The following is a 27,788-nucleotide window of genomic DNA, read 5'->3' on the forward strand; positions in this document are numbered from 1 at the left end:
TGGTGATTAGTAACAGACAACAGGTACAATACAAAGCTTCGACAAGGACTTTTGAAAAGTCAAACGTTATTATTTAGTAATCAGTTTATTAAATATGATTAATTATATTAAAAAGCATGCCTGCAACTATGCAAGAATGTATGTTTTTTAATAAGACGATTAGAGAAGATTAACATATATAAACAATAATCTGCACCGGTTTAACCTTTTATATTGGGTCTAAACCAGATTTAAAGTGGAGACATTTTTCGTAAAAGAAAATATATTTTTCCATAGAAATCTAACACATGGGAATATGACGGCACACATTTTATATGAACTTCTCTTGGATAAAATCATACTTCAAATGTTAAAAGTCACACAATTAAACATTTATAGTTGTGGTGAACAACTGATCCAACAGTTATAACAATTAAGTATAGTCAACATACACCCTTATAGACCTAAGTATAGTCAACATACATACACCCTTTAAAGTGACTTAATATAACAATTGACAGTGTCAACTTAGGATCAACTTAGGGTATTTTATTTTGGATTTTTAGGCTAATAGTTTTGGTCCAACAAAAACTCATCAAAATGAAGCCTTCTCTAGTTCTCTTCATGTTTCTTTTTGTCTTAACAGTTCTCTATTGGATCATTTCAGCACACAAGATGTTAAGTTCAAATATCTAACATAATATTGGTTCCATTTTGTTGGACTAGTTCAAGCTATACATGGTGACATGGTGTCAACGTTTAACTTGAAAGGGCACGTTAAAGCATATAGAAGCAGTTTCATTTTCTATTATAACTAGAACACACGGAGTCGAGCCAGGTAGAGACGGGGAAAGACTAAGAAAAAAGAGGTCGAACAAGAACCCCCGACCCGGTTTTTATCCCGGGTTACAACTTACCTATTCAAGGAAATTAAGTCTGTTTACTCCGTGTGTGTGCGTGCAGTGGCGAAGCTTGGACTAACACACCGAGGAGGCTGGACTCAAAATGTATACAAAATTTCACAAACGAAGGAGGCCGGGCTCAAATTTTCGGCCAAAAACGACTAACTTTACACTACGTAAACAAAATTTCGGTAGAAAACGGCTAACTTTGACTACAAATAAAAAATTTCGGCCGAAAACGGCTACTTTTTCACTATGTATATAAAATTTCAGCCGAAAACGGCTAACTTTACACTACGTATAAATTTTTTTGGATAAAAACGGGTAAATTTACACTATTGCTTAAAAAAACAAGGAGGGCCCGGGGGTGACAACCTTCGCCAATGTGTGCGTGATGCATGTTCCTGTTCCCTAACGGGCCGAATGACAGTTAACATTTAAAAAAAAACTTGTCCTACAAAACCGCTCAAACTTAATCAATTTTTCCAGACAAACTCTCTCAAATCTTAAACAAACTCTCAATATTCAAGTTTTTTTTTTCTTTCATAATATGGAATCATCATCAAAGTCGGCACGGAAACAAAAAGAATTTCGAAATTAAAAACTCTCAATTTATTGAGAATTTGTTTTTAGTTTTACATATTGTTTGATATTTGTTTAATTTAAAAATAATTAGTATTTTTGAATTTTAAAAGTAAATCAAAACGTGGAAACTGGGACAAAATTGGGCGACACCCTGCTGTATAGAGAATCATGAGAAGAAACTGATATGGCCCCTAATGCGAGATACAGTTAGGAAAAATGTAATAAATTAGGACTCCCAAGTTCCTATTAACATATATTTGGTTTCTTGTAATCAATCTCAATAAGCAATCTCTTTATGTAGAGATTGAAATTTGAAACCATAGTTATAAACAAGAAAGAGTAAACTGCGGTTTTCATTTTTGTGTTTTGTCTAAATCTGCGGTTTTCAACCTTGTGGTTTGTCTAAATCTGCGATTTTAGTCAAATAGTTTCAAATTCGTAATTTTCGTCATTGTGGTTTCATTTCACTTGCAATTCCCGGCCTCACTAACCCCATTATGTCTGGTCGTTAAACCCGTCTCCCCAGCCTCACTTGCCAAAAAAACTCGAAAAAAGCTCGCTCCAACCACCACCCCCTCTTCTCTGCCACCATCGCAATGGCGGTGGTGGCAAACACAAATTTGATTTTATCCCTTAAACTTTGAAAAATGACATTTTTTACCCCTAACACTAACGAAGTTAATGTTTCTTACTCCGGGAGTGCCAAAAGAAAATATGTTAAAAGTTGGGAGTGTTGGGGAACATTTCATAAGTTGGAAGTGTTATCTACCAATGGGTTAAAGTTGGGAGTATTTAAAACAAATATTCCTATTTCTAACTATGTTAGGTACCCATGCCCTACACATGTTGAACAACTTAAATTCTGTAAGTGATAGCTTATAAATAGAAGAATGATAAATAAAGTTAAGTATTATTACAACTACAATTCACAAACTTAAAAATAAATCATAAATCTCTTAATATTTTGTTCGATACAACATTATATAATATACTAAAAATATGGTAACAACTAAAGTAAAATAATATTATGAGAACATAAACAGACGAACTAGTCATCAATGGAAGAAAGCTTTCAATCAGTCGAAGAATATGCAATAAAGAGAATCATTAAGGTTTTGATCAACAAGATCAGTAAAAGAGAATCAATAAGATTATGGTTATAGAGGAAAAGAAGACGGATCATGTTCAGTTAAAGATCCACGTGTTTTTAACAATGAACCAGCTGAGTAAGTTTTAGAAGCTAAAATGTTTCATATATCTATAAATGTTTTCATATATAAAAAAATGATATAATTTATAGTAGACAAGGTATATAATGAAAATGTTCAGTTTATAAAAATGTTTTATAAACCAACCTAATTTAAAAAAATGTTTTGTAAAAGCAATTATAGAAATTATTAAACAAAAAAATATATAAAAAGAACTTTAAATAGTATGGATAATTAATGAATAATTAATAGGAGAGAGACGTGAAAAATGAGTAATAATGCATATAAGAGAATGACATTTGACAAAACAAAACATTTATTTATTATATAGTATAGAAATAGAAGGAACTTAGATATTAAGTCCAACTTCAAATCCTCTTACACAACCATGACATTCAAAATATAAGTTAGATATTTTTGTAAACTTCCATGACCCAAAAAGTAGAGACCCTGCAAACAAATTTCATAGAAGTGAATCCAACCTCTTTGGCCAACACGTTGAATTCTTTTGTGGTTCGCTCTTTGCCGCTAAGGTTAGCAATCAACATTATCATATCACCGTGGTGATGATGGTCTTAGGAGCTTCATCACTACAGCATATATCACTTTTCGGGTCGGGAATGATTGATTCCACCACCACCATCATACCACAATCTGGCAATGCCGCCCAACAGTTCTTTAGAAGCTTGAGGCAATAATTGTCATCCAACTATCATACCACAATTGGCAATAATTTTCATCCCAGTCATGAAGTATCCACTAAAAAAATCACTAAGGTTATTTAACAAAAGGAAAATATTATTATTTAAACATAGATTATACTAAAGAAAAGAAGTTGATGCGCCAACCTTCATGAAAATAACATCTCCTTTAGGAACGCTTTCGAACATATCTCCTCCCACATGCTCCACACCTATTCAAGAGAATCATGCCAACTATCATTAGATCCTTTGATAAAAGGGATATATCCCAACAAACTAGGACCATCGGTAACAACTCTAACCAGTTATTAATAATTACGTAACATGACCTGGCACGGATTAGAGATCACATGCGGGGGTCTGCCATCTGTGTTAAGGGAATGGGCGTAGTTACTACTGGATCTAGGATTTTTAGTTTGCGGGGATCAAAGGATAATGTTATAATGGGTTATGTACGTTAGACTATTCAGAACGGATTGTAAAAAAAGAAATTATTTCAACTCATAGCAAACTCCACGAATTATTCATAGTTTTAAGTAACAATATATGCTAAACTATTAGGTGGATTTGTGATATGATTCAAAGATTGTAATTAGTTAATTACCATGAGTATGTGTTCATTAAATTGAATGTATGTATACCTGAGCAAGGAGGTGCATCTTTAATGACATGGGGTAGGTCAATGTTAACTCCCTTAATATTAGGGTACTTAGAAACAATAAGCTCAAGATTTGCACCTAAACCATCACCTACATCTACCAACTCTTTAACCCCTTCAAATCCCTTGTACTTACAAGTATCATATTCTTCGCTATTCTTGTGTTATCATACATGCTTTTGTTAAACACCTCGTTGAATCTATTGTCTTTTGCAGAATACTCAAATGCATTCATCCCATGGGCCTTGTCAAATGGGTCTGATCCCTCAATAACCGCATCTTTTAGGTTATACCTATCCCAAATAATTTAAAAAATGAAAATTAGATTAAATAATCTCAATTATGACTATGGAAAATAATCGTCCCAACTAATTAAGGAGTTGGATGATGGTCCCATCTTATGTCATTTTTGGTCCCAATGGTCTTCGAGTAACAGAAGTTTTACTTCGTTAGTCTGATGATGGCGTGGGATGCCAAATTTTTGCCAATCACGTCCAAACCGCTAACCGTGTTAATTTTTACCGTTAAGTCAAGGGTAAATGTGTCTTTTCACTTAAATATATGAAGGGACATTTTTTACATAAAGTACAAATTAAAATTAAAAAGAAATCTAATGTCTATAATCATGTTTGATTTCAATCTATATACTATTTATAATACATGAGAGACACTTGATTTTAAGAGTTTTATAAATGCTTATGCATAAAATATATGTGTTAATAGGGGTTAATTTGTTTTTTAAGCATGATTTATCCAACTTACAACCTTGCCCCTAATCTTTAACCATATTATGTTTTTAATTTAAATTTTAAACTAACTTCCCGCCTATGATTTTTAAACGACTAAAATTACACCATGAAAATGAGCATTTTATTCTCTTTAATTTGAATATAATACTTTTATAATTTTTTCAATTTAAAGAAAAATTAATATGTTATGTAGAGGTGTTCAATGCCGGTTTTGATGGTTTTTAAGTTAAACATGTGAGCCAACTACTCACCGTTTTTTGTTGTCCAAAACTTAAACTGAACCATTGAAAATTGAAACCTAACTGTTACTAAAGGTCTTGTTCCCGTTTGGCCTCATAGTTTAAGCTTTGATAATAAATTTTGTTTAAAATGATTATTAATTTAATTGTACCATCAATCCTAACTAAGTATCAACAAAATACGATACTTGAGAGGATAAGGAAGATAATTCTAGCCACAAAAATCGTAAACATTAATGGAAGACCTAGGAGGCGAAACAATAAAAAACCAAAGATTGTAACATATCATACTGAAATTAGGTTAATTTAAAGTTGTAGTATCCAAGTTTACTTGTATTAAAAAATATTTTGTCAAATTATATTTTAACTATATGTAATTTATATAATAAACCATATCTAACACTAAGTGTCACACCCCAAACCACGGCCTAGGAGTGTGACGACTATGTTTGTGACAACTGTCCAATCCGATCCGACCCATGTACCCGTTTTCGAATCCGATTCTTTTTATGATTTAAAATTTGTTTATTAATCTTTGTAAATTTAACATTTAATAAATTATATATATATTTTTATATTACTTACTAATAATAATAATTTCCTTTCCGCCATCCCGCCCCTTTCTCCCTCTTGTCGCCGTCCCGCCTCTTTTTCTCTCTTGTCGCCGTCCTGCCCCTCTGCTTAACCCTTAAGCCTTGAACCCCCCTTTTTCTCTTAACTCTTTGCTTGTCTTTTGGTTCTTTCCGCCTAAGGATGTCTGCAGCTCCACGCGCCAGACTCCTTACAAGGAAGCCTGCGTGAAGACCAGTTGTTCCTGCGATACGCGAGGCGAACTGTTCCTGCAGCGCGCTAAGAATGGTAGTTCTTCCCGCGGCGCGCTAAGGATTATAGTTCTTCTCGCGACGCGCTAAGGATTATAGTTCTTCTCGCGACGCGCTAAGGATTATAGTTCTTCCCGCGGCGCGCTAAGAATTGTAGTTCTTCCCGCGACGCGCTAAGGATTATAGTTCTTCCCGCGGCGCGCTAAGGTTTGTTCTGTCTGCCTTCGCCCTCGCGCGCGCTCGAATCTTCTCGCGCTAAACCTTAAGTCTTTTCTTCAGTTTAGGTCAGCCTGTATGCTTTGTAATATCTTATCTTTTGTATGAGCGCTCTAGGTCAGTCCGACATCTGTCCGAAAAGCCACTTTCGGCGCAGCATGCGCACCAATCCTATTGGTTGACAGAAAAAGTGACTGACATTATCTTTTGAAATCTTCTTTTGCATGTCTTGAACAGTGTTTTATCTGACACCTCCCATGCTTTGACCTGTAACCTGTCAGCCTTTCCCCATCCCCCTGCAGCTGCCGGCATATCTTTTGATATCTTTTGCTTTTGTCTTCTTGTACTTTTTAAATATCTTTTGCTTGATTTGATAAGATCTTTTCCTCTTTTTAAGGGATTGTGTTCCCTAGGGTTTTCCTATAAATAAAACTATTTTTCTTGTTTATTAACACTACACACACTACACTTAAAACTCTCCCCAAATCTCTCTTCCTTTGCTCTCTGCCGGAGTTTCTCAGCAGCGCCATCCCTCTCTTGCCTCCGTCTTCTCTTCTGTTCTGCCCAGAATCTCGGTAAAAATAAATATATATAATTCGTTTTAAATTGTTTAACTAACAAAAATAGATACTTACTGCATATATTCAAGACATAAAAACCAATCGTTAAACCAATAACCTCTTATTTATAGGTTAACTTGTGCTTGTTTAAAAGTTGGTTCTTGCATTATCTTTCAACACACCTTTTTCAGGTGAGTAATCTCGTACTTAATCCCCTTTTATTTTTAACGTTTTGGGATGTTCATGTGTTCGTACAACTTGAGTCTTAAACTTGTTTATGAAATTTATGTGCGCAAAACCCCATGTGTTATGGACGTTTACTTGGCTGTTTATTTGTATGTGTGAATCATTAACCGCTTTGACGGCCTATTCCGAAGTTTTCATGGATCCATTAGATGAACACGGGAGACCTATCGTTTACGGTTTTCTTGTTTTGTTACACATGCACGTATGATTTCTCGTTTTTGTGCTCAATTGGGAGCACGGATTGAACTATGAGCTATGATCTAAGGCTTGATCACAATCTGATTACACCCTATGTTAAACCCCAGTTAAGCACATGTTGCGCGCTGAGTTTGTATTATCTATTTATATCTATTAAACTTGATTTCTCACTGACACGCAAGTGTTGACGTTTTATTTTAACACATGTTCAGGTTTGCTGTAGCTGCTTTTGGGAATCTCAAGGACACGTAGGATGTTTTCTTTTTCTTTGGACCTAGATTAAAATGTAACAAGACAAATTATGTTATTTGAATATTTTAAGTTATGATATGATTTATGTTACTTTATGTCATGTTCTGCGCGTGCGCAATGAAAGTATATTTATTAAATATTGACACCCAAATAGTGTCACGAGTAATGAAACAATACGTGGCGCCCCGATGTATAATCCGCCATCGGTCGGGGTGTTACAATGTTGGTACCACATTTGTAAATAAATCAGAGTTACGTTCAATTAGCGGAAGTCTTATAAACATGTGGATTTATCTTATAAATATTTACATACAAAAGAAGGGATATAAAAGTTTCCCGTTTTAGTGTTTACAACATTACTTGTTTTACAAAACCACCATTTTAATAAATTAAGTTTATACAAAACAAATCCGAGCCATCGGATATTCATAGCACTTTGTCACTCCAAGCGCTATCATTGTTCACCCGCAAAATGTAAATAAAATACACCAGCAACGAATGCTGGTGAACACGCTGACGCTAAAATATTTTCTTTTACTTTATTACCCCTCGAGACTACACCTGCCTCGGCCCATCGTGGCTTAGGAATAACAAAGTTAAATAACACAATTATAAACTCGAGCCTCTACACTAGGTCACCTCAGCAAACACCGCAGCGTTCGACTTAGTTAAGTACCCGTAAGTATACACATGGTCGTGCTTCCTATAGGAAAGCGTCCAACGACCAGGCGTGGTGCGGTGTGCCCACCGCGTACTACCACATATGTAAGGATCCAGACAAACGTATACTATAGCCTGAGGGCTAGGCTTATACCCTTATTTATAACGGTTTTAGGAACACGTAGTTCCTTGTAAATAATTTTCATATAACATGTTTGACTCGTTTTAAAATAAGTTTGTAAAAGTTTTGGGGCGTATTCACCTTTTCATTTTAGGATCGGCTTCAAACACCGTCCGAGGGTCTTTCCCTTGCTATCTCACACCTATAGTACGAGTATAACTATTTGTTAGTCGGATATACAATCCGGCTTAAGACCTTTAGTCTTATTTTATAAACTTTACCTCGATGAACCTTTAGTTCATAAATCTCTTTTACTTAAAAGCCTTTAGTTTAAAAGTAATTATAAACCTTTAGTTTATTTATAAAACCCGACGTTTCTTATTCTCCAAGAAACATATTCTTTTCTTTTTATTATTTATGAATAACTATTATTGCTTAAATAATATTTTTCATAACCAAGAATAATATATACTTACAATAAAACACACATATATATTATCAACTATTTATATTCTTATCTTTTTGTTTCTTTATTTGTTATGTTTTCTTTTCTTTTATCGAGGCATCGAGTATAACCTCGACTTAAGGTTTTAGCCTTTAATATAATATTCCATTATATTTAATTGACGTTACGCCTACCTTGTTGGCGTTTTGGAAACCCTAGGAACTTGAGCAGCACTCCAACGCTACTTGGTCTCCCTTGCCGTCTTGAACAACTCTTAGTACGTCATATGTTCAACACCAATTTCAACACTCGTCGACACGCCTTTCGAGATTCATTGCAATAACAAACACCTTCTTAATCATATGTGGGTGGTGTCACACCTTGCCAATAGGGGGCCTGGGAGTTTCAAAGACAAATTGGTACCAAGGGTAAGCAGCGGAATGTTATTGAAAAAAGAAATAAGTTACAATGTTTGCACTAAGTATTTATGACAAGGTGTAACTACACAACTATCTCTTCTCTGACACTGCTACAATCTCGAGGTTGGTTCTACTAATCTTCTTGGTATCTATTCTTCATAATTCATGTTCGGCATACGCCTCTATCCTTAAGCATTCTCATTACAAAGCTAATCCAAATTGCTAATCCCCATAGTACCTGAATACATGCTGAAAAGTGTCAACTAAAGAGCTGGTGAGTTCGTGAGTTTAGCTCACATACACATAAAACAGATCATTTATAAAAGCGCGTAAGTTTGCGTGTATGTGAGTATAAAACATGGTGCACATCAATCAAGTCCACAATCAAACCTACAACTAGCATAAGTATCCCCAACTCATACTAGAAGTTAAACTGTCCCGGATTATCACCCTGCTAAAAGCAATAATCAAACACGTAGGTTATATGCCGCAACGATCCACAGATCTCAGTGTGGTTTACCCAACATAGGGTCACTGTGCGTGGGGGTCTCCCAAATAGTACTATCCATACAATCCTCCAGCCCATTCCCTCGGGCTAATGATTGTGTAAAAGTTGGGACAAAATTTCGCAGTAAAACACCTCTTGATAAATATCACACCATAAGTAAAACCAGCATGTATCCAGCCCAAAAAGTTTAAGTAAAAAGGGCAGCACGAAACTCACCTCAGTCTGTATGCAATATATGTAAATGAAAGACAATCTATGAGCTTGCAACTACGCTATAAGCCACCAAGTACGCCTAGCATATATTAATCAGCAATAAGTTATTTGACAACACAATAAAATTCATTATTGGTATTTTATATTAGTTAATTCTAAGTGTTGCCAAAGTGTGTGGTTCGCGATGATTAAAGTTTCCTTTTATGGACGGTTAACGTTTATGTAGTCTTATGATGTTGGTGTTATGCATTAAGTTATATATTTCTGGTATCAAGAGCATTAGACACATTAGTTCACTTGGTCGGTTTCAGCAAAGTTTCTACTTTTAGAAAGTTCAGGACCTCGGTTGGACTTCGGATTACCCTATGACCTTAGGGGTTATGTGTTTATTTATATCCAAGGTTTAATGGTTTTAGTTTGAATCAACACGTCATCATGAGGTTACAAAAGCTAACAATGTTGGTTACCACCGGTGTTGTCGGGCTTTATCGATGTCTTGCAAATATAGTTTACACAAACAAATACCCTTGTAAGTGTAGGTTCCCAGCCGGATCTACACAGAAGTATCTCGTAACACGAGGGTGCGGAATCCCCACGTAATACGATACGAGCGTAAGATATGTAATACGTTGAGACGATTCACAAACACACGTTACAATACTAATAAACACGTTGTATTGCAACACTTCAACACGTGATCTCAATTATCACTTACACGTTCTCTAAAAACTTCTAAAAAACTTATTCTAAACAAGCCGAAGTTAGGCATATATAGGCCTCGACAACTTCGCCTAACAGACCAGGCGAAGTTGTCTTAACTTCGCTTGTCCACAAGTTCGCTTACATCAGGCGAACTTGTGTGACACCATATCTAAAACCAAAACAACCAATCTAACACGATTATAGACACATACAAAACACTAGATACTGAACTACTGACATTATGCACCAACAGACTCCCCCTTGGCAGTAGCTTCATATCTCTATCTTCAATCACGTGTCTAGTAATCCCAAAATCTTGTGTCACCCGTCTTCAAGCATGAACGCCCTGTCTGACACACACAGATACCTGTCTCTGATACTTCTTGGCTTCATCTTTCCATGCAGGAATATAGAATATCTTCTTATCGTTTAGCACCTGCAAGTCAGCTTGAGACAAATTTACCAAGTGCATGGGATCATACACTCTCAGAATTTCTTCTTCATCTTCATCTTCCATAACCACTTCAGCTATTTGACTATCAACGTACCACCACTTGAGATTCTTTAAGACATCCTTAGGCATTATCTTCATCGGTACTTCTTTTAAACACCGAACCGGCTTATATTTCATCACCATCCAAGGTTTACCATCAGCTCTCATTCCTCTTTCCTTATCTTCAACAAGCTTCCCTTTCTGTGGCTTTAACAACTTAAACTTTTTCTCTTTCACACTTTCTTTCCACACAATCTTCCCAATAATTCTGGCCATATTATCATCACTTCTATTAATCAACCCCAATTTAGCCAAATCCTTCACCTCACACTCAGGCAAGGTATTGAGAGATCTCAACATCCTCTTAAAGTACTGAATCCCATCAAAGCGTTTAATCACAAATAACCTCAACTGCTCATCATACAACCAGCATATAATACCCTTCTTCGACTCAGCATACCCTTTGATATTGTAACTCTTCTTGAACATGGTTGGAACCGCTGGCTTCTTTGTCTTTACAAACCACTGAGCGTATCCTTCTTTCCATCTCGGCTGCTCTTCCCACTCAGACTCATCTGACACATCCATATCTTGACTCACATTACTTTTGTCAACGTCTGGAATATCATGTTCTATACTGTCATCCACAATCTCTCCCTCTTCAATCTCACTATCAATCATAATCTGTTCTCCTATCTTTTCTATCTCCTCAACAGGTAACACATCATCATCACCCACAACATCATCATCCAACATTTCTTCATCATCCACAACCACAACATCTTCACCACCTGATCCACCTGTTGTACCAGTTGACTCCCCCTGAGATGTGGAAGTCCCAAGAGTTTGTTCAGTTCTTGGCAACTCACCACCTGCACCTTTCTATGCATTGGGATCATCGTCTCTATCACGACTTTTCTTTGTTCTAAACACATCGCCCTTGCAGCTCGTTTCCCCCTGAGATGCTAAGAACTGTTTTAAAGCATCAAAAAGTTTACCGTGCTCAACAAGGAGGGACGATTGGATCTGATTTTCTGCTAAAAGGCGCTGGATAGCTTGTGTCTGGATTAGATTTATTCTCGACTGTTCAGCAACCACCCTTTCAAGAGCCGCTAACCTTTCAGAATCAAACAAGGTAGCATCAAAATCAAACCGCATGTGAGAGACGTCTTGAGCGTAAGGTGGAGGTAATCCCAGACTGATTGGAGTATCAGAAGCAGGCTGAACAGTAACCACGGGTGGTAATGTAACAGATAACCCCGCAGTAGCTACCAACGTCGACTCAACAAATCCTGCAACAACCTCCGATGGAGTAAGAGTAGGAGGTGGCAAGGAGACTATCTCTGGAGCCGAAAACTGAAACGTGGTTAGTGGAATACCAAATGATGATAATGTCACCACGGGAACACTGGAGGTGATCGGTACTGTTACAGTCATCGAAGCCAGAACCATGGTCATACCAGATAACGAGGGTCGAGAGAAATGAACCACCCTTGAGCTTTCACCAGCTCTTGAACCCTCACCAGTTCTGGCCCTCTTTGATCGACGTATCAACTGGTCTAACTCCTCCTCGAAGTCAGATTCACTGTCATCTGAGTCTTTCTTACTCTTACCGAGTATTCTTTCTTGTGTGACCAGAATCTGTCGTGCTTCAGCAATATCGTCAGCGGAGGAGTCAGAGTCGGTTCTCTCAGAATCTGCTACAGACGTATCTACCATCGAAACATTCACACCAGATGCCTCAGCTTTTGGTGCTTGAATCTCTGTTTTTTTTAATAATAAGGATATTAATACAGCTTAAAATAGTATATAACTGCAAGTCCCGAATCTAGATCACTGCAGGTACTTGACGCTCCATCTTCTCGGGAATCAGAACACTCACGGGCTCGTGTATGACTGGGTAATCACTTTTCTGCCAATCATTCGGAAAGATGTATATGGAGACATGCACAACTCAGAATGATTCTCCACATTAAATCGAGGAGATTTAGTTTGTATCATTTCTACTTTTACGCACCATATAAAGCTACCATAACTTACAATGGCTGTTCTAGAGTCTTTTAGGCCTAATAACTTCACCAGTTAAGCATACATAAATAGTTTTTCTATCACTTTCCAAGGTTAGATCAATTTTCTTGTAAACATGGTATAGAAACTTCTTACGAAGTTATAGACTTGAAAAATTATATCATCTCCCCTTAAAAAATTTTAAATTCTATTGCCCCGATCAAGTCAAAGTCTTCAGGTAAACGGCTATCCTGAAGATCCAATGGATCAGCTGGACCGACCACATACGAGTATGTGTCCTTCTAACTAAGTATGAACGACTATTTTTCAGCGAAAGAATAAAAACCCATCATAAACCGCCCTGGTCACCTTCAGTCATCTGGTTAATGGCTATCCTCATAATCTACTAGTAGAAGTAAGGACCAAACATATCCGAGGATGTGTCCTTCAAACTGAAGCAACCGACTTAATTCTAAGCGTTAGTGATTATTTTTTATTATTATTTTTATTATTTTTTTTATTTTTTTTTTATTTTTTTTATCACAAAGTGTACCCGGAAGCAAAGTGTACTCGGAAAGCAAAGTGTACTCGGAAGCAAAGTGTACTCGGAAACAAAGTGTACTCGGAAAGCAAAGTGTACTCGGAAGCAAAGTGTACTCGGAAAGCAAAGTGTACTCGGGAAGCAAAGTTTACTCGGAAAGCAAAACACTTGTGATTTTTCAATTTTTCACCGAGCACAGAGTGTGTTCGGGAGCAAAAGTGTGCTCGGAATTACAAGTGTACTCGGAAACCAAAGTGTACTCGGGAACAAAGTTTACTCGGAAAGCAAAACACTTGTGATTTTTCAATTTTTCACCGAGCACAGAGTGTGTTCGGGAGCAAAAGTGCGCTCGGAAGTACAAGTGTGCTCGGATTACTTACTATCACTAAGTGTGCTCGGGAATACTTGTGATTTTTCAATTTTTGCACTAGCACAAAGTGTACTCGGAAGCACTTTCCTAACACAAAGTGTATCCGGAAAGCAAAACACTTGTGATTTTTCAATTTTCAACTAGCACAAAGTGCGCTCGGAAGTAAAGTCTACTCGGAAAGCACAACACTTGTATTTTTCAATGTTTAACTAGCACAAAGTGTACTCAGAAGCACTTTCCTAACACATAGTGTACCCGGAAAGCAAAATACTTGTGATTTTTCAATTTTCAACTAGCACAAAGTGTGCTCGGAAGTAAAGTCTACTCGGAAAGCACAACACTTGTATTTTTCAATGTTTAACTAGCACAAAGTGTACCCGGAAGCACTTTCCTAGCACAAAGTGTACCCGGAAATCAAAACACTTGTGATTTTTCAATTTTCAACTAGCACAAAGTGTGCTCGGATTACTTAGTGCTCGGAAACAAAGTGTGCTCGGATTACTTAGTGCTTTTTCATTTTCTTTCACATAACACCAAGCATGCTCGGGAGAAAAAGTGTGCTCGGGAGCAAGGGTGTGCTCGGGAGTACTTGAGATTTTTCATTTTCTTTCACTTGTACATCATTTTGCGAAGATGTTTATGCCCCATTCTTCGATGCCATAACTCTGACTCAGACTCAGTTGCCTTTGACAGAAGACATGATTCTTCGGTTGTCATCTCAGTTGACCTCATATCCATTACATAGGTGTTCTTTTCTCTTGGAGCTCTCATCACCACCCATGCCTCTGGTATCTTGAAACCAGGATAAAGGACGATTTCCTCATTTTTAGTAAAATGCACCGTGTATTATTTGTCACAAATCTGAGACACACTCAACAGGTTATGCTTCAACTCTTCTACAAAATTCACCTTCTCTAACTTCATTTTTCTATTTGTTACCGTTCCTATTCACTAATTCTACCTCCACTCTCTCCAGCAAAACTAACTCTTCCTCCTTGAACAGATTTCCAGTCACGTAACAAATTCTTGTTACCAGTCATGTGCCGGGAACAGCCACTGTTCACAACCCACAGATTGTTTACAGCCCTTTTCAACTGTTCCTGCACAGTTGAAGAAAAAGATTAAAATCTGGGGACCCAAGACCTACTGGTCTTGGGTCGATTAAATCTGTTGACCGGCATCCAGTACTTTGGTTGCCCAAAGTCAGTTTGAGAATGATTTCTGTAAGTTCTGAAAGGAAACCTTCTCGAGGATTGACTATGAGGCCATCCAAACCTTAGTGAATTAACTGAGTTATAATTGTTGGTTTGGTTGTTAACTGGGAAAAACTGAGATCGATTTCTTTGAAATCTTGGATTAGACCAATGTCTGAAATTTGGTGTGTTCACATTCTTACCATTATTATAATTAAAATTCATTTTATTCTCAGTTTTCGGTTGCCTCATACCTCTAACTTTTCTCTGGTTTAGAGGACAATCAGCAATAAGGTGTCCTACTTGATTACATCTGAAACAACTTCTGTGTTCAACTCTCGTCTTAACAGTTGTTGTAGAGGTCGATGTTGCATTACTACCCGTTTGTCTAACATATGGAGGGACAAACGGGTTTAGGGAAGAATTCTTTTCATCGGGCTTATATTCCTCCCCACGTTTTAGTAACACTACCTCTTCTTTTATCTCACCCGATTCGGATGACTTGTCCGAATTTGATGAGACGGAGCTAGGAACAAAAATCTTAACATTAGAAATTGGCTTACTCGTTTCGCTCTTATCAACTTCACGTTCTTTAGTCGAAATTTTGACTGGAACTGTCTGACTAATCTCAACATTAGCAGATTTCTGATTACTAAGATTATAAGTATAGTTATTGTTATACGGTGGTGGAACTTCAGAAAATCCAATTCCCCCTTTGTTAACCGGGGAACGTTGAACACTTATAATGTGATCTAGCATATCTGATGAATTTCTAAATTGTTCAATTTTTCTGTTTAGTTCTACCACATTTACCTGGTAATAAGCTATCTGTTTATCTCTTTCAGCAATTAGTTTGGTTTTTTCTTCTAACACTTCATAACTAAGATCAATTACTTGTATTTTATCAGCTAGACTTGCTTTAAGACTTCTGATATCCTTTTCACTAGCTTTTATTTTTACCGAGTAACTGTTTTCTCTAGTTTTAGTGTAGTGATGATCTTCTTTTAACGTTTTAAATTGTGCATCCAAACTAATAAACTGATCAGTTACTATTTTCAATTGTTCAGACAGATTTTCACATTGTATACAATGAGGTTCAGAACTTACCTCAAAGAGCTGATCGTTCACTTCTGCCATATATGCTTGATTTTCTTTCGTCTCCCTCTCACTTCCTCCAGTTTCGATGTTTACTAATTAGCATGTTCGAACACTTCCTCAACTTGTATATTCCAGTTATATCCACCATTTTGTCTAGATACCATAGCCCTATTCTCACTACCACCCCCATTCTGTTGTGCAGGCCTGTTCTGACTTCGTTCGACTCTCTCATTTGTACATTCCTTAGCAAAGTGACCATTCTGTTGACAGTTGTAACATCGAACCCGGTTCGGTGACCAGATTGTAAAATAAGAAACATGACGTTTATATTTTGGATACCCGGTAAAGTGTAAATAATTATGGAATGATTAGTCATATAATATCTTTGTTTTCTTTTCTTTTTGTTTCGAGTTATTGAGTTTGGGTTCAACGAGTTCCGGTTCGTTTTGTTTCTATTTTGGTCAATCCTATAGACATACGGTTCTTTTCGACCAACATTTCACTCGGTATCTAACAAAAATTTTATTTTATAGAAAAAAAATTTGGCCCATATTTTGAGTTGTTACAAGTGGAGGGTGGCAAGAACTTCGAGAAAACGTTGACACGGAAATCGAGGAAATCGGGGCACGCTTATCGAGGTATTATGGCACGAACTTCGAGGTATGATAATATGGCTAGAGAGATGTTAGAGAGAGAGAGTTGTACTGAAATTGGGTGTGGGAAATGAAGATCCCGGACCTGCTATTTATAAACAAAATCTTGGGTCCCATCGCGGTACGCGATGGCCTCCTGGGCACCCGTCGCGTACGGCCGCGACGTAGCCCTGGCCAGTCACCCAGTAGGTCTGCCACGTGGCAGACGGTGTGCCACGTGTTGACACGTGACGGACGATGTGCCACGTGTGGCCACATGTCGGGACACGTGGCGGACGATGTGCCACGTGTGGCCACATGTCGGGACACGTGGCAGACAGTGTTCCACGTGGCGAAACTGGTGCCAGACGTGTCAGGCCACGTCATCGCGGTACACGATGGCGTAGGATCAACCAGCGATCGCGTATCGATATTGACCCTTATAGAATCCTTGACCAAGCCTCTTCGTGATACGCGATGGGCTTGTGTTTTGTCCCGTCACGTATAGCGAGAGGACAAGAAAACAGATTTTCAATTTTAACCCTAAGGTTTGGAATTTGACAAGTTTAGTCCCTATACTTCATCTTTTTGACATTTTGAACTCGAAATATTCACGATGTTACACTAAATAATAACAAAAGATTAAAATTCGTTCAACATACGGCTGATTTCCTTTATAAACTGCGAATCAAACCGTTTGCTATGGTTGGAAATATTTGAAACCAACCGAAAGTACAAAAACCAACTATGAAACTACACCGATGACCGGTCTAAACGATTTTAAATGTTTAAACCGAACAAAAAAAGATGGGAACTTCTTCATTGTTCACAAAAGTTAGGTGCTACAATTGCTTGACATGATACCTATCTACTTATTTTACTACTAGTGCCATGATATCATGTCACCATGAGATCATGTCACCAAATCCAAATTGTAAGACCATGTGTAAAGGAATTATTATTTTATCTTTTTTATAACTATAAAAATGTAAGTGAGATATTTGATTGGTTAGAATTGTTTGTAGCCCCACCTCCGGAGCCCTTCCCTCCGTTATTGTAGTAGCGCTCAAAGGAGCTTCCCCGGCCCCACCCCCACCCCACCTACCCCACTACACCTATGCTAAGGAAGCTAGATATAAGAAGTAAATGAAGATAACTAACCAACAATCAACGAGTACTTTATTGTAGGTAAAGAGAAGCGATGAAGCATGAGACGTCCCGTCTTGTCTTCGGACATAATTATTGGATAGGGCTGTCATGCCATACAAGTTAGGGGTGTGTTTTTTATCTGTACCCGAATAAGGAACCCGAACCGAAGCGGCCCAAGACCCGAATAACCCGATCCGAATTCACCTGGACCGATTAACTCCTAACCCGAACCCGAGATAAAATATTCGGGTCGGTATTTGGGTTAAAATACCCTTATTCGGGTTGACCCGAATAACTCGAAGTATGATACATCGATGTATGTATCCTAATTTTTGGAGGGTAGTTTAGCAGTGAAGTAACATAGTGACCATATGTATTCTTGTTCGGCTATTCTCAATACTCCAATTAATATTTGGATCTATCACATTGGATCCAAATTTATTAATTACCATAAAGCATGTTAAGAATGTATCTTCAATTCAAAAACTTAAATAGTATAATATTTAAACCAATATGTATTGGGCATGTTTCTTCAACCTACACAAGTATTGATCCACATGCTACAACACTTCATCCCGTCTAATGCATGCTTATATGATAAATTTCAGGTTTTGCTAAAAATTATAATTCATTATTGAATATGGTTGTATATTACGGTTTTATAACGGCTTAGAATATGTTTTTTTATATTGTTAAAGGTGGATAAAATTTTTTAATTTGTTAAACCCGGAAACCCGACCCGAATTAACCCGACCCACTTAACCCGAAACCCGAACAAACCAAACTTATTTGGGTCGGTTCTTGGGTCATTGAGCTCAAACCCGAACAACCCGACCCGAACAAACCGAAACCCGAATAAATAACCCGAAGAACACCCCTAATACAAGTTCTTAGAACCTCCTTCGCCATCCTTTACTACGGTTGATGTGAGCACCGAGTAGCTAGCGAGAAACCGAAGAATCCGTTCAATTAATGCCGGGGTTTTGTGGGTTCTTTTAGGAAGACTAGAAGTAACATCAAAACAAGAGAAGCGGGTACCAGGAGTCTTCGCCATGATCTCAAAGAGATCGAGTTCTATAGCGGTTTTAACGACCATAGGAAGAACTATGCGCTCATTGATTTGATGTGCTCTAAATAGCCCTTCCTCTTCTTCGGACATCTTGTAAGAGTCCATGGTTGAAGGAAGTGGTGTGGTGTGGTGTGGTGTGGTGAGCCTTAGTTTTGTATGGTGTTATATATAGAGAGAGACACCACACGAAAGTATTATTATTTTTAATAAATATATTTTCACTTTCCAATAACATGATGTATTTCACTCAAAATATATAGTATTATTTCCTACTGCTTGTTAGTGGATGGGCAAAGTCACGTCAACACCTCAACATTGTATCATACTATGAGTACTTGAGTAGTCCATAACTAACTCGACGTTCTGTATTATGTGACGTCACGTCTCTACTTAGGGCACTATACATAAAAGGTGTGTACCCCTTTTCACTCATTAGTCCATTATTATTTTATATTAATATTAAAAATAAACATAAAAACACATCCACCAATCATTCCCCGCCCATTCATCGCCCTACCAGTCACAATCCTTCAACACCTCAATTGCTTACTTTTGTTGGAAGAAGTCCCACTACGGATTATTGCTTACTTTTGTTGGAACCATTTGAAATTAAAACACAGAAACAACAAACTTGATCTTGATTCTATTGAAGCTTTTGGGAAAAAAAAACTCAAATAACCATTGAGGGTGGGCTCATCCAAATTCGAACTCACATTTGTCTTATTCCATAACACACACGCACACATTTAAATCAATATCAATTAAATAAAGGGAAAAGTAGGTAATAGGGTAGCGGTTTGAAACAAGAACGGGTAATAAACTAATAAACATTAGACGAGAAATAAAAGTTTTTGTAGGTTGGTTTGAAATCAGATGGGACATGATGAGTTAACAATTTAAAACAAAAACGAGCGTGTTACATTGATGATACTCTAATAATGACTACTACACAAACATTAAAGGTCGGGTTGACGGGTTGGTCAGTATTCCACCAAATACATTTGCATTACAAGACAAAAGACGACTGTTAGGCTGAAAATATGGAAAACCAAATTTGTGATTGTGATAGCAAGAAGTCATGTACTCATGACCTATTGTATTAGACTTTTAGTGATGTTGTGTCCTTTCTTGTTAGAGGTGTTCTACAGGTTTAGGGTTTTTTGAATGGGGTTATTTCGTATTTCAAAGTTTTAAGTCTTGACCCGAAATTCAACCCAAATCCCTCACAAGATTTTCAGATTCGGTTTTTTTGCGGATTGGAAGTCGGATTTCGGGTATCCTAGAAAAAATAAATTAAAAAAGTACAATGCTAAAATTAAAACACACATTTTTCTTCACTCGTAACGTAAATAACTAAGTAGTAAATCAAAACAATTAACAACCTAATAAAACAATTCAAAAGAAAAGTAAAACAAAACACTAGTACAAAAAAATCAATAAGACGGTTAAGGGAAACTTTTTAAGGCGGTTTTGAAGAAAACGTCATATTTGAGACTTAAATTAACAATAAGCAGTTGATCCATAATATGTGGAATGACAATAGTCAATTAGAGCTAGATTTTGATAACTTCAGTGACTAAGACTAGATTATTATACCTAAAAATATATTTGGTCTTATAACCAAAAGTTAATCGGGTTCTTCGGGTTGACCCGAAACATATAAATAAACCCAAGAACCAACCCGAATTACTTCGGTTCGGGCTTGTTTAGTCTTTTCTCGGATTCAGATTTTACGGGTTGGGTTAATTTGGGTACAGGTTTTTCCGGGTGGAGATTTGTTATCAAGAAAAAGAAAAAAAAAAGAATAATTTACGTGTTACTCTATTAGATTTAATATACTATTGTCACATGCCCAAAATAAGTTCACTCTAAACATCAAGTGGAGATAAACAATAAAGTTAATAGCTTTTAGAAAATGATTTATATCTAACATTTGTGTGATGACTGATGAGTGGTGAACATTGACCATATAAAAAGAACGAACGTTTACGTTTTCTATGGTAGAAAAGAAGCCAAAAGAATGGATGCTTTAGTTATAGCATTCTTAATCTATCATAATATATATTATGTTAATTTATAATGTTGAAACTGATTTAAGGTGTTATGAGTGAATGAAAGAGAACGTTATGATTTTTTTAATGTATATTTGAAAGTTTATGTAGCATTCTATAATTTTTTTAATATTTTTTAAAAATGGCGGTGAGTAGGGGAGAGAAAAAAGATACTCATAAATATATATAAAAAATGTTATTTTACATAACATGAAAGAGAAAACCTAGTAATTTTTAGTGTAAATTTGAATTTAAAAATATGGAAATGGATGAGAATGCTCTTAGGAGTGGTTAATTCGCGTTTGTGAGGAGTAATGTTTTATAAAAAGACTGGTCATTGAACCGGTCGTTTTACCGAGTTATTAGTTAGACAAATTAAATCACACTTAAAGATCGACTGAGATAATAAACAATATTGAAAAATATTTGAATATCAAATATTTATACTCATATATAGAGATGATTATTAAGCTTGTGTGACTGGTCAATACTTCAAATATATGAATCGGCTTTACGAGTTAAAAAGATGTGTTCATTTGAAAATATGGAAAGTCAATCTTTTGAGTATTTTTAGACTTTTTTTTTTACTTTCATATTAAAGTATTTTGTTTATATGAAATTTCTAATCAGATAAGATAGAAATTTCATCTAGAGGATTTAATATGTGAAATTCGACCATGAAAACTCAATCATTAAATCAGACCATATGATTTCCTCATATAGGGGATTTACAGATGCGATTAACTTTTGCAGTCCTTTTCGAATTGTCGGGATAGTTTAGGTTATAACTATCCTAACCAATGTAGTTACAACAATTTTTGTATAGAAAACAAAGTTGATTCTGATCAACAACTTTGATTCTTAATACCAAAGTTTGTATTGAGGGAATGTTTGGGATTGCTTATTTTCATCAACTTATAACTTATAACTTATAAACTATTTGAAAAGTAATAAGGTGTTTGAAATTGCTTATATTACGTGTTTCATTTCCTAAGACATTTGAGAAATCTGGATTTTCAACTTGTGAGTTCGAGCCTCGGGGCTTTGCTTTGTTTTGGGCTTATAAAGTTGTGGTCCAACAAAAACTCTTGTAAATAAAAGCCCACTCAAGATCAACTCTCTCTTCATCTTTCTTTAGTACAACACTAACACGCCAAAAGTTTAGGTTAAATATTTCACATACCTGTATGGCTATATATATAAATTATTACTCGACAAATTAATAACCTCAATAAAATTAACAATTTGTTCAGTTCCAACTTGGGACCAGTATAAAATTGGGTCACAATCAACAAAATAATAAAATAACAACTTTTTTAAAATCCTAGTGTATATATATTGGTCCCAACGCAACTATAAATTAACAATTACTACAAGATTACAAATATTGTTGAGTGCATCCTTAATTATACTCGCATAATAGTTTTCGTTATTGATTGGTCATGGTTAATTTTTTAAACATCTTTTAGTTTATGAGCCATAGTTGATGTGGTATTAAAATATTTCAACGGACATATTATAGTGATCAATTTCGACTAACCATGTTTAATGTACGTGAAGAAGAAATGCGTCTTGAAACTTGTTTTTGTAATTTAATTTTTTGGTTCAATGAACTAACTTTTTAATTATTCAAAAACAATGAACTTAACAAATTCAATTAATTTGTGAATGTATATATTGCACTTGGAAATTTTAAGGGTCATACATAAAAGCTTTTTAAGTTGATAAAATATCTCTGTCCCAACATTATTAATTTACGGAGGTTATACTTCAGTTTGTTGCACCTGTCAGTTCCATTTATGGTTATTTATTTTTGTTTTTTTTGCGTGTAGGCGTGTGTTATGTTAGTGATTCCCCACTCCCACTTACTGTAATTCTCTATAATAAGTATCTGTAGACAATCTCTATTTATAAAGTTTGATACCTTTATAAACCAGATAATACAATATAAGTAAATTTCAAATTAGCCTAATCCCAACTCTACCAAAAGCTTATTAACTTTACTCATTAATTTCAGACCGAACTCATTAATTTGGTCACCTTTAGTGACTAACAGAGATGAAGGCAATGTTTTTGTTTATTGTCATATAGAAGCAACATGTGTGTTAAGTCCAAACTTCAAACTCTCTTACATAGCTATGAGCTATTACACTCAAAATATAAGTTAGATATTCTTGTAAAATTCCATGACCCAAAAAGTAGAGACCCTACAGACAATTTCCATAGAAGTGAATCCAGCCTCTTTAGCCAACACGCTAAATTCTTTTTTGGTTCGCTCTTTGCCGCCAGGGTTAGCAATCAACATTATCATATCACCACCGATGACGGTCTTAGAAGCTTCATAACTACAACTTATATCACTTTCAGGGTCGGGAATGACTGCTTCCACCACCACCACCTTACCACAATCCGACAACGCCGCCCAACAGTTCTTTAGAAGCTTGAGGCAATAAGTGTCACCCCAATCATGAAGTATCCACTAAAAAGAAATAAATCATTGAAGTTAATTAACAAAAAAGATTATTATTTAAACAAAGATTATCTTAAAAAGGTTGATGTGCCAACCTTCATGAAAATAACATCTCCTTTAGGAACACTTTGGAACATATCTCCTCCAACATGCTCCACACCTAGTCAATAGAATCAACCATCATTAGACCTTTGATAAAAGGAATATATCCAACAAACTAGGACAATTGGTAACAACTCTGACCAATTATTAATAATCAAGTAACAAGAATTGGCACGGATTAGAGATCACATACGGGGTTCTATGTAAAGGGGATAGGCACAGTTGCGGGTGTCAAAGTATAATGTTATAATGGGCCATGTACGTTAGACTGTTTAGAACGGATTGTAAGAAAAAAAATTATTCCAACTCATAGCAATTAAACCCAACGAATTATATCATCGTTTTAAGTAACAATGTATACAACTAAACTACAATAACAATATATAAATTGCAAATGAGTTTGGGATGTCGATGTTTAGTGATGCATATACTAGCAGAATATGTCTATTCATCTTTAAGTCCATTATAAAAAAAAAATATCCCTTGCTTATTCTTGATAAGGAAATTGCATATAAGTTTGATAAGGAAAACAATAATTCCTTATACATTTAAAAATTCATGTTTGCTTGATAATCCAACAATTATTTCACACTAGGATTCAGGACCACTTTCTTCAAGAAACAAAGTAAAATCATATGCATATACAAATATAAAATTCAAGAAATGTTAGGGCCACTTTCTTCACAAAACAAAGTAAAATCATATAGATACAAAAAGCATAGACTATCCACATGCGATCAATGTCGATGCTACAGTTTAAGGTCACCTATCACTAGTTTAAGGTCACCTATGACCGGTTACGATCTGTTAATGATATGTAATACAATGAATGTGTATGTGCTTATGAGATTAAACATATACCTTGATAATGCGGTGCATCCTTAATGACATGGGGCAGGTCAAAGTTGATCCCCTTAACATTAGGGTACTTAGAAACAATAAGCTCAAGATTTGCACCTAAACCACCACCTACATCTACCAACTCTTTGACCCCTTCAAATCCCTTGTACTTTTCAAGTATCATCTTCGTCACTATTCTTGTGTTATCATACATGCACTTGTTAAACACCTCATTGAATCGATTGTCTTTTGCAGGATACTCAAATGCATTCACCCCATGAGCTTTGTCAAATGGGACCCCTCCCTCAACAATTGCATCTTTCAGGTGATACCTGCCCCCAAGTAAATGGGTCAATCATAAAAAACTATTTCATTAATAAAGGGTTAACTAGGTAAATTTTTTATAAAATAGCTATAAAAGAAACATACCAAACAATTTAAACTAATAATTACTTAAACCATTTGCAACTCACTAAAATTTGTAAATTAAAGATATTAATTAGGTAGACAAGTAAAATCATGGGTCATTAACCAAGCATTTAGAATATCTAAAATAGTATAGTTTAAAATGTTTGGATAACACTGTGTCCATAATAGTTTTGTAATCATGTTATTTTAGGTGATTTGCATCAGAAGCAACACATTTTCATCCTTTTGTGATTATATACAATATGTTTGTTTTTTAATCATTTGTTAAAGCAACTGAATGTAATGTTGTTACATCAATTAGTTCAAAAAATTAAAAGTAATTATAAATACACAATTACAAGAAAAAAGTATGTCAAAATTTAAGCATGCCATATAAAATAATAAAACAGTGTTGTTTACACCATACACAAACAGTGAAACAAAAAGGTAAAACTACACCACCATAACCAAACTAAACTACACAACATTCTATAATTCATTATATTATAACTAAAATATTATATTATATTATTATGTTACGTTACATTATGTTACGTTATGTTATATTATATCATATCTTACTATACTATATGATATCTAATCACATCATATTACATCGTATTACATAACATTACATCAAAAATATGAACGGGTTAAAATAAGATTGGTATGGTAATACCTCGTTTTTTGAATCATAAAGCATTAATCTATTTGTAAGAAAAGAAAAAGGAAAAACAATTGATCATGTGAAGAACAACTTGTTTCACATGTTAATCCACTCAAGAAATACTTTATCATAGTCTATATATATATATATATATATATATATATATAAGATATTACGGATAACTAACCAACAATCAACGAATACTTTATCATAGATAAGAAGAACTGATGAAGCAAGAGAGGTTCCATCTTGTTTCCGGATAAAGTTATTGGACACGGTTGTCATGCCATATAAATTCTTAGAATCTCCATGTTCATCCTTCACTACGGTTGATGTGAGAATCGATTGGCTAGCTAGAAACCGAAGAACTCGTTCAATCAATGCCGGGGTTTCATGGGTTTGTCTAGGAAAACTAGAAGCAAGATCAAAACAAGAAAAGTGAGCACCAGGAGTCTTCGCCATGATCTCAAAGAGATCGAGTTCGATAGCGGTTTTGATGACCATTGGAAGAATTATGCCCTCATTTATTTGAGTCACTCTAAGTAGTCCTTCCTCTTCTTCAGACATCTTGTAAGAGTCCATGGTTAAAGGAAGTGATGTGGTGAACCTTTGTTTTTGAGTGGTGTTATATATACCACTTAAAAGTATTAGTTTTAATAAATATATTTTTCAATTTCCAATAATATGTATACTACTCAAAACAGTATTATTCCTTGTTGCTACTTGCTAGTGGATGGGCAAGTCTCACCAACACCTCACCAATAAATAATAATCATGAAGTATTATATATTTTAATGTGTTTTTAGAGGTGATTGTGAACCAATTAATTGAAGCTAGCGTGTTGTGTAACTGCCGGGAAAAAAATGGAGTTGTTATAAGGTTCATATATACACAACATTTTAGTTGTTAGGTTGTTTATGGTTCGGTTTGAATTGGTGAAGCCGACTAAAACGACTATTGGTAGTCTTATTTTTATTTTTTCTAGAAGTGGATCTACCCTTGTGGTATGGAGGCCAGTTGTTTCCTGTGAATGTTTTTTTTTTGTATTATTATAGTGTAAACATATCTACCGGCCCCTTGAGTATATAGCAATAGTCAATCGAGGAATTTTTTGATACTTGTGAGAAATTTTCCTGGGTTCATCACTGATTAGGATTTACAGCAATTTTGAAGTTAAAAGATATTATTTGACATGAAAATTTATATAACTTGTGAAATTTTATGTAGCAATTGCCTCACAAGTTGCGTGTTAGATACTATAACTTTTGAGTTTGAAAACTGCTTATGGCTTTTCAAAAAACTATTTGGAAAAGTCAAGATTTAGGGCTTTTGGAAAACTGCTTTTTAACCCTTTTAAAAAGCTAAAATAAAAGGTTTTTTTATGATTGCCAAACACTATTTAACTTATAGGCTTTTTGAAAAAACCAATAAGCCAATAAGGTGTTTTCAAACACAATCCCAAACATGAGTAAGCTAATTTTTGACTGAATAAACTTAAACTAGGTCTATTTTCGACTGAATAGCAAACAAATTGCTAGTAACAACTTGATTTGATTCGATTTCAGTAGCCAACTTGCCATATGTTTTGTCTTTTTATGATGATTAGAAAATCACTAATATATAAAGTTATAAACCGTTCAATCCTCGTCATGAGTCATGACTACTACCCAATACATACTGGATACCACTAGCGTAAGCACAATAAATAATTAGTTTAAAATAATCAGGTTAATAAAATATTTTAAAAAATGGCCAAAATTACTTGTTTTAGGTAATGAATCAAATTGTGACATTTGTTATTTTTGTTGGTTGATAGAAAAAGAAGTAATAAGTTAACACAAGTTGGCAGACATTTGTTATTCACACGACAATATTTTATTTACACATTATCTTCATATTTTAACTAACTGCTTCATTTAACAAAAATATTCATTACACGTATTTCATGTTAGAGAAAGATCAAAGATGGATGCCAAGGGCAAAATGTACAAAACTGGTAACGGACCACTTTCTTTTGTCTATTATTAACAACTTTACGTATCATTTTGATCCAGCTTAGTATATTAACCAACCCTAGGGCTATTAAAAAAAAGTACTTTTTTCTATTTTTGAAAGCTCTTGTTTTGAACTTGTGTTTGTGCATCTTTTATATGTCGTTTAGGTCCGTGAAGCTTCGCTTACTACAAATTTAGACTCAACGGGTTGGGTTATTAGATATAGTTCCTCGAGTTAGTCCTCTATATATAAGAACATTCACATTTTCTCCACCATCCCCTCTTATGTCTTCGAAACTTTTAAAAGAACTTCTAAAGTACA

The 27,788-nt window shown here is 35.4% G+C and overlaps 1 protein-coding gene and 1 pseudogene across 1 annotated transcript; both read right to left on the reverse strand.

The window, feature by feature from the left end:
- Window positions 1–3,057: 3,057 nt before the first annotated feature.
- LOC143567376 (caffeic acid 3-O-methyltransferase-like) lies at window positions 3,058–19,045 on the reverse strand (annotated as a pseudogene).
- Window positions 19,046–23,044: 3,999 nt separating this feature from the next.
- Window positions 23,045–26,074, reverse strand: LOC143567375 (caffeic acid 3-O-methyltransferase-like). The gene is made up of 4 exons (XM_077053815.1): window positions 25,660–26,074; window positions 24,419–24,729; window positions 23,551–23,615; window positions 23,045–23,464 (listed from the first exon to the last, which is right to left on the reverse strand). Exons 1-4 carry the CDS (start codon window positions 26,052–26,054, stop codon window positions 23,150–23,152), a joined length of 1,086 nt encoding a protein of 361 aa, XP_076909930.1. The 5' UTR covers window positions 26,055–26,074; the 3' UTR covers window positions 23,045–23,149.
- Between the last annotated feature and the right edge of the window lie 1,714 nt (window positions 26,075–27,788).

This window comes from Bidens hawaiensis, unplaced genomic scaffold (assembly GCF_021521415.1).
Source record: "Bidens hawaiensis isolate Kalapana, Puna unplaced genomic scaffold, B.hawaiensis_p1.1 tig00023395_1, whole genome shotgun sequence".
Lineage (NCBI taxonomy): Eukaryota > Viridiplantae > Streptophyta > Magnoliopsida > Asterales > Asteraceae > Bidens > Bidens hawaiensis.